The sequence below is a fragment of the Podarcis erhardii genome (genome assembly GCF_964252035.2).
Source record: "Podarcis erhardii genome assembly, chromosome: 4".
Taxonomy (NCBI): Eukaryota; Metazoa; Chordata; class Lepidosauria; order Squamata; family Lacertidae; genus Podarcis; species Podarcis erhardii.
The window spans coordinates 46,823,236-46,841,470 of NC_138508.1; the positions used below are offsets into that span (position 1 = coordinate 46,823,236).

At 44.0% G+C, this 18,235-nt stretch overlaps 1 protein-coding gene and 2 long non-coding RNA genes across 6 annotated transcripts in view; 1 reads left to right on the top strand and 2 right to left on the bottom strand.

The window, feature by feature from the left end:
* Nucleotides 1–18,235, top strand: part of ROBO1 (roundabout guidance receptor 1) — a 585,029-nt gene that overhangs the window by 461,765 nt on the left and 105,029 nt on the right. For all 4 annotated transcript variants that reach the window (XM_081858408.1, XM_081858409.1, XM_081858410.1 and 1 more), the window contains one exon: nucleotides 11,315–11,472. In XM_081858408.1, coding sequence (XP_081714534.1) covers nucleotides 11,315–11,472 — 158 coding nt within the window. The remainder of the gene's footprint in view (nucleotides 1–11,314; nucleotides 11,473–18,235) is intronic.
* LOC309340045 overlaps nucleotides 11,318–18,235 on the bottom strand; it is a 153,019-nt gene continuing 146,101 nt past the window's right edge. Inside the window, exon 4 of the long non-coding RNA XR_014155759.1 lies at nucleotides 11,318–11,445. This is a non-coding gene — a long non-coding RNA (uncharacterized lncRNA). The remainder of the gene's footprint in view (nucleotides 11,446–18,235) is intronic.
* On the bottom strand, nucleotides 15,649–16,782 carry LOC309340042. The gene is made up of 3 exons (XR_014155756.1): nucleotides 16,516–16,782; nucleotides 16,033–16,213; nucleotides 15,649–15,730 (listed from the first exon to the last, which is right to left on the bottom strand). It is a non-coding gene; the product is annotated as an uncharacterized lncRNA (long non-coding RNA).

Genomic DNA, 18,235 nt, shown 5'->3' on the forward strand with positions numbered 1-18,235 from the left:
TACCAGGCCTCTGGTCCAGCTTTGTCTTCTGCAACATAGTGGCTTCATCTTTAATTTCCAGCAAGTCCTCATATGTCTCTTGGGATTTTTCAAACTTCATTTCCCCAGCTGCAGCAGTTTCTGTTTCAACTTCAAGGGCTATTGGTTCAGAAGCGAAAACTTGTGTCAAATCTCTTCCTGTTCCCACAAGATTGTTTACTGTGTCATTCAGTGCTGTTGCCCTTGTTGTTAAGATGTTGCTCTGATCCTGGAACTTTCCCAGGAGATAAGTCCTGTTCAGCTCAGCGAGTATTTTTCCACTTACAGCCATTTCTTGCAGTATTCCAAAACTCCCCTCTAGGGGGATTCTGTTTACTTAGTGTCTTTATAGTTTCAATCCAATAGACCAAAATGTAGCTTATTTTCCTTTGCTCCCAACAATGTATATCCAAATTTAAAAAAGAATCAAGCCAGCAGAATCACCGAAAGCAATGTTTTCTTTTATTTCCCAGCTTTGACAGCTAGTTTGACAGCTGTCAAAGTCCGTATCTTTCCAGCAGGCTCTTTTGCAGATCGCACCCGGGTCCCGGGGGGTTGCACTTTAATTTAAACCAGTTCTTATCCTCCAGCAAAATCAAATATACTGTCCAATCACGAAGATAATAGTTTTTCTTCCAAAAAGACCAAGATGTTTCTCCCAACTTTAGTTGGCTGGTCCTTGCTTTAGACTATCTACAAGGCGGGGGGGTGGACTTCCTTTTTACACTTCCCCCGATCGTGCCGAATTTTAAAAAGAAATTTCCCTTTTAAGTCCAATTTCCGTATTACTCATGGGTTGTTGCTTTTAATCCGAATATTGAAGGAAAAAGTCAGCGCTCTCCATCCATGGCATGCGGCTTCACTCAGCAGGGGAAGCAGAGGACTCTCAGCACTGCGCCGCTCCGCGCCCCCGTTCCGCAGCCTTTAAAAAGGCTACTTTGCGGGTCGGGGGGGCGTTAATGGTGCCTGCCGAGTCACCACGTCCACAGGCATCCAGACCTGTGGTTTTTAAGGGTCTCCGCGTCGCCGGCGCAGCAAAACCCGATCCCTACTGAGCCAATTCCCTCCGGAGATCGGAGGGAATCCGCCATTAGATGTTGGCGCTAACCCGGAAGTTCCGTCTTGTGACATCCTAAGAGGCATCTGTTCCTGAAATCTGCACATTTTTATTTAGCAAAAAACAGCAAAATGGTGGTTCCCGCTGTTAATATTTCTACTCAATGCCACCAAGAGCTTCTTACAAAAATGGAAATAGCAATATGGTATATAACAATTAAAATGTGAAAACAACAGAGTAAAACAAATAACAGTTTGAAGCAGCAAGCATTAACATCATCAGCAAACTATTGTTACAAAGGTTGTTTGCCACCCGCCCCCCCCCATCTCTGCCGAGTGGTGCACAAGGATTCCAGAGGGTTCCAGGCGTTCACCCACTATTGTGTTTCCGTTGAGAATCAAGACAAGGCGGAGGCAGTAGTGTCTTTAAGAAATATGGCTTAATAACACATATTTACACCTCAGTATAAATGAAGGGGGTGCAGATCCTACAGCACTGTCATTTCAAGAGCAGCTTGTTGTTGTTCATAGAAGAAGAGGAGGAGGAGTTTGGACTTGATATCCCGCCTTTCACCCCCCTTAAAGAGTCTCAAAGTGGCTAACATTCTCCTTTCCCTTCCTCCACCACAACAAGCAGTCTGTGAGGTGAGCGAGGCTGAGAGACTTCAGAGAAGTTTGACTAGCCCAAGGTCACCCAGCAGCTGCATGTGGAGGAGCGGGGAAGCGAACTCGGTTCAGCAGATTACAAGTCCACCGCTCTTAACCACTACACCATGCTGGCTCCCTTTGTAGCATAGGCTGCTTCATAGCAGCCCTTCATTGCAGATACAGCCATTCTAAGCACTATCCCTTTGTTCCTGCTTCCCAGCCAGCTCTAATGGCTGCTGCCCTTCATCCACCACATTGCGTTCTTCCTACTTCCTTGTTCCCAGAGAAGCCTCGCTCCAAGCAACTCCTCCACATCCATCTGCCACACCAGGCCTAGTTTTTAAAAAGGCACAAATTTTCCTTTGAGCACAGTTTCTCCACATTTTCAATCCTCAACCTTTCTCTGCCCATGGTAACCATGGCAACTCTGCACAGACCCAGGAAAAACTCTATGATGGGTCATCAACACCTTTTGTCATTTTAATGATCTCTATCCCAAATGTAGCTTGGAATGTGCTTTCCCACTGGCTTGAAATCCTCCCTTCAATACTCCAAATATTTATTAGTTTCTAATATTCACTAGCAGACTCTGATACTCCAGCTATAACACTATTATTTGTAAAGTATGGTTACCCTGCTTGTCAGCTGAAAAAGGCTCCCAGAGCAGCTTACAGTGATCAATAATCAGACTATCTTTGCCCTCAGGCTTCCAGTCCAAAAGACACAACACAAAAGGAAGAGAGGGGAAAAGCAAATTCAGGCGCTCTTCTCTAGTTATAAGTATTCTTTTGGCAGGGAGGGAGTAAGCAAGCCCTTTGCAACTGTTCCTTCTTTGGCTGGCAGATGGGGCCACTCCTTGCCATAGGAGGAACAACTTTCCAGTGACCCTTAAACCATGGCAAAGGCTAGAATGATGTGCCCTTCAGCCCTGCAATTACAGAGCAACTGTTCGAATAAAAATATTCTCCATTTCTGCCTAAAAGACAGTAAGAAGGAAATCGGGTGCATGTCCACAAGATTGACTACCTTGATTGATCACTATGTTTTCTTTTATATCTAATGTCGGATTTGCTCTTTGCTTTTGCCTTTTCTTACTCTTATATTTCTGCCTTCTGCTTCAACCATTAAATACCAGCTGAAAACTTTTCTATTCTGCCAGGCTTATGTAGCCAACTAAGAATACATCTTTCCACAATGGTTAATGGATGTCTGGTTTCAGTCTTTTTTATATGGTTTTAATTTTATGGTTTTATGTACTTTTGTTGCAAATGGCTTTGATATACCGTATTTTTTGCACCATAACACTCACTTTTTTCCTCCTAAAAAGTAAGGGGAAATGTCTGTGCGTGTTATGGAGGGAATGCCTACAGGTGGCATGCCTACGGATTTTCCTCCTCTAAAAACTACGTGCGTGTTATGGTTGGGTGCGTGTTATAGAGCGAAAAATACGGTATTTTATGAAATGGCAATATATATTTTTATAAAATAAAATATTTACAGTGTTCCGAAAACACATTGCTTTGCAATTGTGGGTATCTATCTCCATCAATTGATTAAAAATTTGACCAATTTCTACTAAATCGTACAGAATCTTAAAATGATAGTCACAGAAGAGCATAGAGCTGAAGTTCTCCCGGACAGCCATCAAAAGTTACTTGCGTTAAAGAAAGCAATGATTTTTCTATGTCAACATTTTACATGGCACAATTTAAACTTTAAAAATTAAATTGTTCCAGTTAAGTTATATACAGTACCACAGTGGAGAATGAACTATTTTTTTAAACATAAGGTTTATAGGCTATATGAGTTGAAAAAGTCATTCAAAGTTTATTTTTGTGCCTGTTAACCTATAATTTCTTCTACGATGGCATCATTTCTCAGTTCTGCTCACAGCAGCTGTCCAAAATGAATTGATCTCAGATTGTAGTAGAAGGGGGACAAGAAATACAGTGGTATGTGATCGCTCATGATAATAATGAGAACTTTGGTAGAAACATTTTGATAGGAAAATGGCACAGCCAGAAGTATGAATGTTGAGGCCAAATTAATCAAAAGTTGCAAGGACCTTTTGATTCCAAATATTAGATCTCAGAGTAAGGAAAATAATCCAGTGACTCGGGAGCAGAGCCAAGCACAAGTTAGGAAATGCTACTTTTTTGGGCACCAGCATTTGGTGCCTCATAGGACATAGCTGTACTTGACCAATAAGATGCTGGCTAGCTGACAATGACTGTAGATCAGTGAAAGAAGGATTTCTTTTTTCTTGTTTCACATCTTCCCTCCAGGGAGAACAGTAAGAACTGCAATTGAGATTGCAGCATGTAGCTTTATGTCATTAGCATTGTGCAGTCTGTCTACCTTCCTTTGTATCTTTCTGCTGGTGAAGGCATGGGAATGCTAATGAGGTTGAGGTATGACAGTAAGGTTTGTTCTCTCACTCTCATCCCCTGCCTCTGAGCTGTTATAAAAACAGGGGGGAGGGAGGGGGGAAAGAGGGCTGGAGGCAGGGGGTCCAGATGGCATCTGTCAGCGGGTGGAATTGATCCTGTGGTCCAACAGTTTTGAACACACATTATATTAGGTTGGGTTGTTAATAGTCAAGTACATCTCAGCATTCTGCGCCTGGATTTTGTGAGGTTGTTGCTTATAATTATTGGTGTTTAAATCTTGAATGGATGTTTTAATGTAATTTCAAACTATCCTAAATAAGTCAGAGGGCAAACCAAAATTTACTAGTATAAGCAATGTAAGCAAACCATTCTAACCTCAAAAGTAAAGCTCTTTAAAATGCCTGAGAGCCAGTTCTGATGCCACCTTTGTGATGTCAGAGCTGTGGCCAGCTATCCTATGGCATGAGAAGGAATTGTATCAGGCACTCCTCCAGAGTAATACAGGAAATTGCTGCAGCTTCCATACTGTTTAAATGACATAATGAGGCATCTATTCCCCCCCCCCCAGTTGTATGCACTTCCCCCTTTTTAAGTGGAAATTGATGTTGCCACATTCTTATCTGAGGAAACCTAGTTATTCACCGAGCTCTGTTTCTTTTCAAAATGAAGAGTAAAGGGAGTGCCCTAGAATTTTAATGAAGAAAATTGTTCATGTCAAATCCCATCATGATTTTAAGTGATCTAAAATACATTTAAACAAACTAGAAAAGGAGGGTGTCTTTTTAGAAAGGAATGCTATAATAAATTGGCATAGTAATATGATTGATGTTCTTATGTTTGCTTGATCACTTTGTAAAGTGAAACACTGATATAGAATAAGGTATGGATAACTTTCCAGCAAAAAGGGAATACTGCTATAAGACATGGGTAAGTAACCTGTGGCCTTCCAGGTGTTGTTGGACTGCAGATGTTGGTGGAAGTGATTGACCAGGAAGATATACTGTGATTGTGGAGGATGGCTCAATGAAATATTTGAGCCAATGTTTAGCACCTAATGAAGGAAGGTGTATGCTGAAGATTATTAGGGAAGGAAGTGAAAATAGGATGGAGGATATGCTACCCCCCCCATAATCCCTGACCAATGGTTGTGCTGGTTGGAACTGATGAGAATGGGGGTCCAATATCTGGAATATCAGAGTTTCCTGAAATACTGTGTGCAGTTCTGGTCACCATGACTCACCATGGAAAAGATACAGAAAGGTGCAACATAAGACGCCACCTTGTATTGCATCAGCTTCTTATGGCAGCCTCTCCTGCTCCTTGTCCGTTCTCCAGTAGCCACTATGAGCCACTGTTTCTAAGGAAGGAGGCCAGCAGCAGTGGCCATGGAGAGGCAATGCGCTGCTCCCTTGTAGCCACAACCGCTGCAGCTTCCACCGTGCGACAGCACTGGCAGGGGAAATAGAGATAGTCTGGGATCAAATCAGAAGCTGGGATAGCTTTTGTAATTCCAGGACTGTTCCTGGAAAATCAGAAAACTTAGAAGGTATTGTGTTTGGACACCAGGTAATAGATGGGAATCTCTGGGTCCTAAAAAGCTGGCATTTCCTCCTTTGATTTCAGTGCACTTTTATTTCTGCTTCTGTTTCCATTCTAGCAACCATAATGCACAATTAAAATGTTTTTTTGGTGAATTACATAATGTCACATCTGATTCTAACTTCATAATTTATTATGGTGTGGGATCATTGAGCTATGGTAACTCCCAATGCCATCAGTAAGAGCTGTTTTTAAAAATGTCAGACATTTCAGACTTAAAAACTTAAGTGTAGGTGGCCTCTTATAGACTTGCCAATGGAAGCCAATGGATTGAAATTAGCTGTTTTGGCAATGCAAGGAAATTCTCCATCTCTACTTTTTCCAGCTATAATTTGTCTGATTTAACTGAAAATAGGCCTTACTGGCTAGAGCTCTACGCAGGAGCACTTCAGACTGAAATAGTCTGTCGCAGGGCACACTAGTTTTTTCATATTTTAGTTTCTTGCTTTCCAAACAATTTTTCATTTACCAAATGAGAGACACATGCTGAAAATTTAGCCTTGGATAACTAAAGGAACATACTGTACTGGATTATGAAGTATGCTACTAATACATTTTCAAAAGGAAATGCATGCTCAGATTACTTTTGAGACTCAATGTATAAAGGACAGGGAAGAAAATTGCTTTTTCAGCAATAGAAGCAATCCTTAAATTTATAGCTTTATGTTCGATTGCCAGGGCCTGAGGCAATCCCAAACTATGTATCTCTTTTACAGTGTAGAAATAATTCCACGACTGCTATCTTGGAGTAATCTCTAGTGGATTACATTCTGTTAACTTTTCATTATGTAATGTTAGAGCCAAAATAATTAATAGTAAATGGGGGAGGGGGAATTGCTTTATCCATTCCAAGTCCTTTGATGTCCTCTTAAGGCTGGTTAACTGGTAAAATGTTCTCAGTTTACAGACAAGGTAATACACTTGTAAGATAGACTTTATCCTAACAAGTATAAAAATTACTCAAGTAATTTGCTCTTATTAAGCTGGTATTGAAATTCTTTGTTGCTTCAAAGGTGCTAAAAAAAATAAAAATCCAAGCAGATATTTGAGGAGTTTTCATCTTAGGTTTTATGAGCTTCCCCAGACATGAAAGGCCCTTGAGATTTGTAAAAACATTTAATTAGATTTAATAATAAAAAAATCCCTTTATGGTGAGATCCTTTCAAAATACATCTTCACTTTAAACTTCTGATATAATCTTAACTGAATAAGACTGTCCTTACGTACAGCTCTGTTCCTGACTCCAAACAACTTAGAAATGATATAAGAGCACATTTTAATGCAGTAAATATTACGTTGCTGGGTTTTGTTTTGTTTTTTTGTAGTCTAATAAAACAAGCTGCTGACAGGAGTACATTTTACAGAAGTCTCATTGCACCTTGCAGGGTTTTTTTGTAGCCAGCTTTTGGAGAGACACTCTATTGAGAGAGTAAACTCTTCAGACATAGATGGTGGGTAACACTTAGGTCTGCCTTCTAATAGTGCTATTCAACCTTAGATTCCCCAGAAGCTGTTGGATTACAACACTCCTTATCCCCAGCTAACTTGGCCAATGGTCAGAGGTGATGGGACATGTAGCCCAGCATATGGGGACCCAAGCTTGAGGAGTGCTGTTCTTATAAAACTATGTTTTTAAGTCCTGTCATAAACAAAGCATATGTGGAATTCAGCACAATGAATTTTTTTGAGTTTTACACCTTTGCATCTTGTAAATTCAATTATTTGTTGAGAGTATTTAAATGGTCATCATGCCAGGGATCCATGTGCTCTATCATGAACAGAGAAGAAAGAGCCTCTTTATTTTTTGTATCCCTAGTGGAACATACTCTGGACGTGTGTGTGCACGTGCACACACTTTGGATATATAAGAATTAGATCTTTAGGTTTATGCTCTTCTTGGAATCACCATCCTTCATGTACAGCAGATTTGTCTCACTTTGTATTTATTTTATTGAAAATTTTTGTCCCACTCTTCTAGTGCTCATATGCCAACCACTCAGAGCAACTTACCATAGAATCACAGAATCATAGAGTTGCAAGAGACCACAAGGGCCATCGAGTCCAACCCCCTGCCAAGCAGGAAACACCATCAGAGCACTCCTGACATATGGTTGTCAAGCCTCTGCTTAAAGACCTCCAAAGAAGGAGACTCCACCACACTCCTTGGCAGCAAATTCCACTGCCGAACAACCTTACTGTCAGGAAGTTCTTCCTAATGCTTAGGTGGAATCTTCTTTCTTGTAGTTTGGATCCATTGCTCCGTGTCCGCTTCTCTGGAGCAGCAGAAAACAACCTTTCTCCCTCCTCTATGTGACATCCTTTTATATATTTCAACATGGCTATCATATCACCCCTTAACCTCCTCTTCTGCAGGCTAAACATGCCCAGCTCCCTTAGCCGTTCCTCATAAGGCATCGTTTCCAGGCCTTTGACCATTTTGGTTGCCCTCCTCTGGACACGTTCCAGTTTGTCAGTGTCCTTCTTGAACTGTGGTGCCCAGAACTGGACACAGTAAGCGCCTAATTATCCTTCACTCGCGCCTAATTATCCTTCCACTTCTACCCCACTAGCCAGGTCATCAACATTGGTTAGGACCAGATCTAAAATGGCTGTTCCTCTTGTTGCTTCTCCCACTTTCTGGACAATAAAGTTGTCTGCAAGGCCAGTGAGGAATCTGTTTGACCTTATGCTCTTGGCTGAGTTTGACATCCAGCAAATATCCGGGTAATTGAAGTCCCCCATTACTACTATCTCCCTTCCTTTTGCATGCTTGGCCATCTGTTCCAGGAAGGCATCATCTATGTCCTCCGTTTGGCTTGGGGATCTATAGTAAACTCCCACAATGAGTTCACTGTTATTCTTCTCTCCCTTAATTTTGACCCAAATGCTCTCACTTTGGCTTTGAGGTTCTAAATCTTGGATTTCTTCACAGGTATACACATCCCTGACATATAACGCCACTCTTCCTCCTTTCTTGTCTGGTCTGTTTCTCTGAAATAGATTGTATCCCTCCATTATTACATTCCAGTCATGGGACTTATCCCACCAGGTTTCAGTGATGCCTATTATGTCATATTTAGTTTGCTGTACCAAGAGCTCAAGCTCATCTTGTTTATTACCCATGCTTTGTGCGTTAGTGTACAGACATTGAAGTCCATTAATCATTCCCCCGTGTCTCTTATTTAAGGATTTTTTCCTCCCACCACTAGGTCTGCATGCTGTTTGCTCCATTTGGTCTATGACATTTGGATGATCATCGTCATCAATTGATAGACTCCTACCTTCAGGAGCACTGTCTCCCTCCCCCACATTAGTCAGTTTAAAGCCCTCCTGATGAGGTTTCTGAGATTTTTGGCAAAAACATTCCTCCCAACCGTTGTGAGGTGCAGCCCATCGCTTGCCAGAAGTCCATCTTCAAGAAACTACAGTCCGTGATCTAAGAATCCAAACCGTTCCTGTTTACACCATTTGCGAAGCCAGCTGTTCACTTCCACTATTTTTCCCTCTCTCCCTGGGCCACGTCGTTCAACTGGGAGGACAGATGAGATGACAATTTGTGCATTTAATTGCTTCAATTTCCTGCCCAGAGCCTCGTAGTCTCTTTTGATCTTCTGGAGGCTATTGCTTGCAGTGTCATTGGTTCCCACATGAACCAAGAGGAAGGGGTATTTGTTAGTGGGTTTTATGATTCCTTGCAGTCATTCAGTTACATCTTGGATCTTAGCCCCGGGGAGACAGCACACTTCCCGAGACATCTTGTCAGGCCCACAGATCACTGCTTCTGTTCCCCTCAGTAGGGAATCCCCTATCACCACTATACGCCTCCTCTTAGGTCTGGTCGGGGTTCTTCCGTGAGCTGTCCGTTCCAAGGTCGCCTGCACATTCCCTGTGGACTGACTTTGCTGCTCGTCTTCATATACCTGATCAACTGTAATGAGGGAGAGATCCTCAAATGGAGTCTGCTCTTCGTCTTCCATGCTAGGGGAGAGGACCTCAAAGCGATTGTGTATTTCTAAACAATCAGAGCGAACCCTGGGCCTCCTACTTCTTTGAGTCACGTTTCTCCATATATCTGGCTCCTGTGTTGGTGAACTAGCCTCCTTCTCAGGGGAGTCCCCTGTCTCCTCCTTGGTGGAGACAGTGTGCTCTGTTGCTTCCAAGAAGAGCTCCAGCTCTCTAATTCTTTGGAGCGTAGCTACACGTTCCTCCAGTTGCTGGACTTTGTCTTTTAAGAGGGCAATCAACATGCAATTGCTGCAGGTAAAGCTGCCTGCAACCTTTGGCAAGATGGCAAACATTGCGCAGGAACCGCAGGCGACTGCAGCTGTCCCCTCACCCTCCATCTTGAGAACGTGTCGTTGGGGGTGACTACAGCGGTCCTCCATCATAAAAAGCATGAAGACAGGACAAATAACTTCCCAAAAAAAACCCTAGGTCTCCCCCAACAAACGTTTGAGACTAGCTCCCCTAAATCTAAAAGATGGATCAAACTGCCGCTGCCCTGCAAGCTCTGATAAGCTCCTCCCACAGCTAATCACCTGCCTCAACAGAAACCCTGCCCCCTCTGACCTTTGCACAGGGAGAGCAGCTAATCAGCCACAAAGAAACACACACACACACACACACACACGAGAAAACCCTTTTTGCTCCTTCTTCAGCTGCTGCCCAACAAATCAACCTCACAATACAATACAAATCTTAATATATAAAGAAAACTTATCTGCTGGCTTTGTATTTGCCATTGTGTTTCCCCCCCTTAATTAAAATAAATATATATATAAAGAATGCAGCAATAAAATACCTAAAATATACAGCACTTGGTTGTGCATTCCATTTATTGTGGCTCTGAAGGAAGGAGATATTTGGAGAATGTTGAAAAAGAGTTCAAATGTTCCAATACTAATTCTTCCTTTTCGCTAGTGTAGTCCCAAGTTGCGAGGGGCCACTTTCCTTTGCAGTCTAAAGGATCATTTGTGACCTGGCATGCTTTTCTCTTGGGGTGACACATTGTCTGTGTCTGTCTTTGTCAGCTTTTCACATCCAATCTTGGAACTGCAGGCAGATAAGAGGCTGAAACGCCACAGTAAAGATATAAAACATAAAATAATAGTGTCCCTATGAACTTTAGTTTGCAAAATTAGGTTTATTTCTCTTTGTACTATTGTCATCACAGTATTTTCTGAGATTTTGAAAAGCCTGTGGGGGCTTTCACGCCCTGTATGTCCCCCCCCCCCCCCCGTATGTCTAATAAGTATTCATTATTCCCTTCTTTTTAGAATACTGTATACTTGTACTACTTTGTTGTCTTTATTTTGGTATGCCTTGATGTGTTTCACATGACAGGTGATATTTACATGTTTAAAAAATAAAATAAATAAATTTAAGGAGTTTAAATAATAGCATATCAATCAAATATGTATTCTTCTTCATGTCCTGGAAATAAACCCTCAGGAAGGAGCTGTGGAAGTATCTGTAGTTCAACCTTCCATTGCCCTCTTTAACAAAATGACTGTTCTCATTCAGAGTACTTGATGTTTAATCCTGCTGCCTTATCACTGGTGCTCATTTTGATTTTACTTCCCTTATCTCGTTCCTTTTTTCAGTACTGCGTGATGACTTCAGGCAAAACCCTTCTGATGTCATGGTAGCAGTAGGTGAGCCAGCTGTGATGGAATGCCAACCTCCAAGAGGCCATCCTGAGCCTACGATTTCATGGAAGAAAGATGGGTCCCCCCTGGATGACAAAGATGAAAGAATTACAGTAAGTTTGTAAAAGAACAAAAGCTGAAAATAGAATCTCGCACTTCCTGGTGAACATTATAATGGGGCAAGTGGAGCATGCATACAAATAATTAGGGTATCTGCAGTTAGGCACCTGATGTTGCAGGAACTCTGATTTTGGGGGTTTCCCCTGTTCCTGCAAGTATATCTAGAGAAAACAAGTACACACATAGTTGTCACATCCAGACTATAGAGTGAACTGCAATGCAGTGTAAGCTCTTCTTGGACAAAACAGAAGGAGGTAATTTTTGCCAATTTCCCCCTCCAACATTTCCCAGCACCATCAGAGCAGTTTTCAGGGGATGCAGAGTACTGTGGGGGAAGGAGAAGTCAGAAAAATAATCTCTTCCTCCAGTGCCACATGAACTACACTCGCTGGAAGTCTAGATCCAACCAGTGGCGTAGCGTGGGTTGTCAGCACCCGGGGCAAGGCAAGTAATTTGCGCCCCTAACCCCTAACCTGCCGCCGCTGCCAGCTTCTTCTTGCTGCTGCCTGGGCTGGTCGGGTGTGGTTCTCTCCCGCACTCAGCGCTGCGCTGGGTGGCCGCTGCACCGTCCCTCCCCCACATAGTCCCTCCCTCGCTCTCTCTCTGCTCCGCAACGCAACGCACGCCTGGCACCCTCCCCCTCCACAGTGGGCGGCGACCCGGCAGCTCGGATCGGATTTGCACAGCCAGCACTGCAGTGAGAGAGAGTGAGTGAGCCAGGTAGGGGCAGAGAGCTGCGAGTGTGAGCGCGCCCCCCAAATGTTGCGCCCGGTGCACCTGGCCCCCCCTGCTCCCCCCACGCTACGCCACTGGATCCAACATGCAATTTGTTAATTCTTTACAGGGATATTTCTTTTTCCTTTAAATCTTTGCAGCCAGTTATGGACAGGCTCAACTATTATGGTCCTGTAGTTATTTTTTTCTATTCACAGTGATACATAGGATACCTGCAGCAATTCTGTTGCAGGAAAAAAACAACTAAGCATGCAGGGTTTTGACCTCACTGTGGAGTTTTGAACTAAAAAAAAAAGATGCTCTCCTGAACTTGATTTTGCAGTGTTACAATGAAACAAACCCTTTTGCCTTTTTAAAAGTTTTGCCCACTGATGGATAAGCGATAAGAAAAGTTAGCAAAAAAGTAATGAGAAGCAGGACCATTAAATTTACTAGAGTGGGCTATATCATTTTAGACTGAAGGTGTACAAATATCATTTTTTAAATGCTTTCAACATTAAAAAAATAAAGTGTCGGCTAAGAAATACCCAGTTCATCATGAGGGATGTGTATCATGTTCTTGCTGTGCAAGAGGAAGTGTATTGTGCAAGGGAGAAATTTAAAAAGTATGTCCCTTTTCTTGTACGTATTCTAAAGTAGCACTATCTGTTCTGCCATTTCAGAACTCTACAACTTAAATCCCACTCCATTCTGTTGTAAGCATAGCCAATTTAACATTTTGCTGAAAGCAGCCATGATGAACAAAGGATGAGAAATTAATTAATAGATTTGACTGGAACAGATCTTCCTCTAGTCGTTTAATGCAAGACTGTTCATTATAAGAGAAAATCAGGTGCTCCTATAAATTGGGTGCATGAAAAGATATGTGCATTATAATTCTGCTCTTCAGTAAGAATTACCGTATTTTTCGCTCTATAACACGCACCAGACCATAACACGCACATAGTTTTTAGAGGAGGAAAACAAGAAAAAAAAATATTCTAAACGAAATAGTGGATATATGTTTTTTGTGGTTCATGCTGTAGCCACAGACATGTGATCTGACAGTGAGTTTGGAATAGCCCAATGCAAAAATCCTGAGGATCCATGTGGATCCATGCTTTGTAACCACGGAGGAGGGAAGGAAGGGGAACCATGGATCCTCTGCTCACGACTGCAGCAGATCCCCCCCTCCACCCACAGGCATTCGCTCCATAACACGCACAGACATTTCCCCTTACTTTCTAGGAGGAAAAAAGTGAGTGTTATGGTGCAAAAAATACGGTAAATACAAGGAGACATATGGCATGTTTGCTTTCTTACATCTTTGAGAGCTAGGCACAGGGTACTTGTCATATATAACTCATCAAGTGCTCATGGTATGATGGCTGATTTTCATGCGATTCTCATGAACCTTTCAAGTACCGTATTTTTCGCCCTATAGGGCGCACCAGCCCATAGGGCGCACTTATTGGGGGGGGGGTTCGGGCTGCAGGCTGCTGTCCGCAAGCCTTGGGAGCCCAGCGGGAAGTCGTGCCGGGCTCCCAAGGCTTGCGGAGAGCTGCCCCAAGCCCGGGGTGCACCCCGCTGCGCTCCTCGGGTTTCGGGCTGCAGGCTGCTGTCCGCAAGCCTTGGGAGCCCGGCGGGAGTTCCCGCCGGGCTCCCAAGGATTGCGGATAGCTTCCTGAAGCCTGCATTCGCCCCATAGGACGCACACACATTTCCCCTTCATTTTTGGAGGGGAAAAGTGCGTCCTATAGGGCAAAAAATACGGTATATGACTTCTGTTTTGGAAAACTGACATTTATATTGGGATACATGTCTGAGATAATTTGCATGCTGTATCTAAACATTTACTTATTTATAAAAATAGGTACCGCTATATTATAAAAAAACAAAGTGGTTTACAATAGTATCAATATATAATAACACACTGAAATTTTAAATCAAAGACCATCAACTAACTATTTAGAGCTTGGAGATTATGTAAGTAAGAGGCCTTTTCTTAAGTACAGTGGTACCTCGGGTTACATACGCTTCAGGTTACAGACTCCGCTAACCCAGAAGTATTACCTCAGGTTAAGAATTTTGCTTCAGGATGAGAACAGAAATCTTGCTCTGGCAGCGCGGCAGCAGCAGGAGGCCGCATTAGCTAAAGTGGTTCTTCAGGTTAAGAACAGTTTCAGGTTAAGAATGGACCTTCAGAACGAATTAAGTACTTAACCCGAGGTACCACTGTAATCAATCCTTATCTCTAAAATTTACTAAAGATGCCAGAGTTATCATCTGGAGGCAGCTGCCATTGGTTTCCCACAACAATTTCATCTAGAGTCTAGCCAAAGCCTCTGTCTTTTCAATAGAGTGGTCCTCCAGATGTCTCTAAAGATAGCTCAGTCAGTAGAGCATGAGACTCTTAAAATTAAGGTAGTGGGTTCGAGACCACATTAGTGAAATTTTTTCTGCATTGCAGGGGGTTGAAATAGATTGTCCTTGTGGTCCCTTCCCAATCTACAATTCTGTGATTCCTTCAATCCCAACCAGCCTGGCCCAATGATTAGGCATGATGAGAAGGCCACAGGCTCCCTACCCCTACTACAGTTTGTATTCAGAGATGAGTGTTACACCAGTTCCCTTCATTCCACCAGGTGTCCATTATATTCTCAATATGTTGTTCTTCTTTAAAGCTAAGCATTTCAGCTCACTGAAACATTTTGCAAGCATTTTGGCTCAGAGACTTCCAGCATTACCATGTAAACATTTGAAACATATACCGTAAATTTCGCTCCATAACACGCATATTTTTCCTCCTAGAAAGTAAGGGGAAATGTCTGTGCGTGTTATGGAGCGAATGCCTACAGATGGTGGGGGAATCTGCTGCAGTTGTGAGCAGTCCGTGGCTCGCTTTGAAACAGCAAAGCAGGTGTAAGCGGCTCCTGTCAGCTAGCGGAGCCGGGGAGGAGGGAGAGAAGCAGAGCGGGGTTGGCTGCTTTAAAACAACCCCGTCCTCTATGTTCCTCTCTCCTCCCCACAGAGCTGCTAAGTAGCAGCAAAGCTTTTCAGCCAGCCTAGGCGGGAGGAGGGAGAGAAGCAGAGCGGGGTTGGCTGCTTTAAAACAACCCCATGCTCTCTGTCCCTGCCTGCAGTTTTTTGCTGTCCGATTTTGGATTAGCCACTGTAGGGGCTGTGTGTGTGTGTGCTTGAGCTATCGTTCTCCTCCTCCTGCTTCCCGTTCACTCTCCCTGCGCCCCTGCGCTCTCCCTCAGACTTTAGAATTGACACTCTGTGTTTCTGTGTGTGTGTGAGAGGGCTCCTTCTCCTTCTCTTGCTTCCCGTTCACTCTCCCTGCGCCCCTGCAACTTTAGAATTGACACTCTGTGTGTCTGTGTGTGTGAGAGGGCTCCTTCTCCTTCTCTTGCTTCCCGTTCACTCTCCCTGCGCCCCTGCAACTTTAGAATTGACACTCTGTGTGTCTGTGTGTGTGAGAGGGCTCCTTCTCCTTCTCTTGCTTCCCGTTCACTCTCCCTGCGCCCCTGCGCTCTCCCTCCGACTTTAGAATTGACACTCTGTGCAGTGGTGTAGCGTGGGGGTGCAGGGGGGGCCGGCCGCACCGGGCGCAACATCTGGGGGGGCGCACACTCACACTCGCAGCTCTCTGCCCCTACCTGGCTCACGGGTTAGGCTCACGGGTTAGGGGGCGCAAATTACTTGCCCTGCCCCGGGTGCTGACAACCCACACTACACCACTGACTCTGTGTGTCTGTGTGTGTGTGAGAGAGGGCTCCTTCTCCTTCTCTTGCTTCCCGTTCACTCTCCCTGCGCCCCTGTGCTCTCCCTCCGACTTTAGAATTGACACTCTGTGTGTCTGTGTGTGTGAGAGAGGGCTCCTTCTCCTTCTCTTGCTTCCGTTCACTCTCCCTGCGCCCCTGCGACTTTAGAATTGACACTCTGTGTGTCTGTGTGTGTGAGAGGGCTCCTTCTCCTTCTCTTGCTTCCCGTTCACTCTCCCTGCGCCCCTGCGCTCTCCCTCCGACTTTAGAATTGACACTCTGTGCAGTGGCGTAGCGTGGGGGTGCAGGGGGGCCCGGCCGCACCGGGCGCAACATCGGGGGGGCCGCACACTCACACTCACAGCTCTCTGCCCCTACCTGGCTCACGGGTTAGGCTCACAGGTTAGGGGGCGCAAATTACTTGCCCTGCCCCGGGTGCTGACAACCCACACTACGCCACTGACTCTGTGTGTCTGTGTGTGTGAGAGAGAGGGCTCCTTCTCCTTCTCTTGCTTCCCGTTCACTCTCCCTGCGCCCCTGCGCTCTCCCTCCGACTTTAGAATTGACACTCTGTGTGTCTGTGTGTGTGAGAGAGGGCTCCTTCTCCTTCTCTTGCTTCCGTTCACTCTCCCTGCGCCCCTGCGACTTTAGAATTGACACTCTGTGTGTCTGTGTGTGTGAGAGGGCTCCTTCTCCTTCTCTTGCTTCCCGTTCACTCTCCCTGCGCCCCTGCGACTTTAGAATTGACACTCTGTGTGTCTCTCTCTGTGTGTGAGGGCTCCTTCTCCTTCTCTTACTTCCAGTTCACTCCCCCAGCGCCCCTGTGACTTCCAGCGCCCTGCGACTTTAGGGCCAGTTCTCTCCCTGCGTGTGTGTGTGTATTTTGACCTCACTGCGCTTGTTGGGGGGAGAGTGTTGGTCGCAATTTTTCTTGATTTGTCTCAGAGTGGTTACCGGTACTATCATGGTTTCCTTGCTGGGGAGGAGGGAGAGACGCAGAGCCTGCTTGTTCTAAAGGAGCAAAGCCGGAGAGGAGCCTCTCCTGCATTATTAGCAGCATCCTTCTCCACACCCCCCACGCGTGCTCCTTGTCCCTTGAGTTCTTTTCCTTCCCTCCCCACTTAAAACGTGATTACAAAGCACGGATCCACATGGATCCTCAGGATTTTTGCACTAGGTCACCCCAAATTCACCATCAGATCACATAGCATATCCATGGCTACAGCCTGCACCAAAAAACACACGCACCCACTGTTTCATGGGGCCGCAATGGCGCAAAAACGTGGTTACAAAGCATGGATCCACATGGATCCTCAGGATTTTTGCATTGGGCTACCCCAAACTCACCATCAGATCACATGTCTGTGGCCACAGCATGAACCACAAAAATCATACATCCACTGTTTCGTTTAGAATATTTTTTTCTTGTTTTCCTCCTCTAAAAACTACGTGCATGTTATGGTCAGGTGCGTGTTATAGAGCGAAAAATACGGTAATCAGCCTCTTTCCAAATGTGTCTGGCATGTGTTTTACCCTATGGTGTGGACAATAAAGCTGAGTTAAACTGCCAGTTCAGTCAGCTTCTGTCTGTGGAATGGGGTGGGGATATTTTGTCCTTCTCCTTAGGCAGCAAAATGTCTTACTAGTCCTTTGTGAGTTAATTTCCCCTGCCCCAACAAAAGCAGGCTGGTTTTTATTAATGTACTGGAATAGTGACACAATTTTGTATCAACAAGGAGCTGTTAAGAATAGGCAAACCTGAGCTAAAATCCGACATTACTTTATTAGGAAGTAAGCGTTATTAGAATTTATCTGAGATTAGAATTTATCTAAATAAAGCAAGTGGAAACCTTACAATTTCAAAAGACTAAGGGGATAATCATCTATGTGATTGGCTGATGATCTAAAACTCACAGCAGGACTTTTGTGGAAGCAAGAAGCAAACAGCAGATAATGATGGCGAGAACTTGAAGAGACATATCCAAAGATGGATATGAGATACTGCAAAAGAAGATCAAGCCCTAAACATAGTGGGACTTACTTATGAGAAAACATGCATAAGATCTGGGTGGGTGCTAATAAATATATAAATTTTAAGCAGCTTCAACATTTTCCTTCAATTAAATTGGGAACTTTCTTGTTATAAAGCTTAAGTACTGCAGTGCTCACATGTTAATATAGTCTCCTATTTTATCAACTAAGGATGTGAAAACCGAGGAGTCAGAATCAGTATTAGAAAGAACCATATCCTATTTTGCAGTATGTTCCATGAACA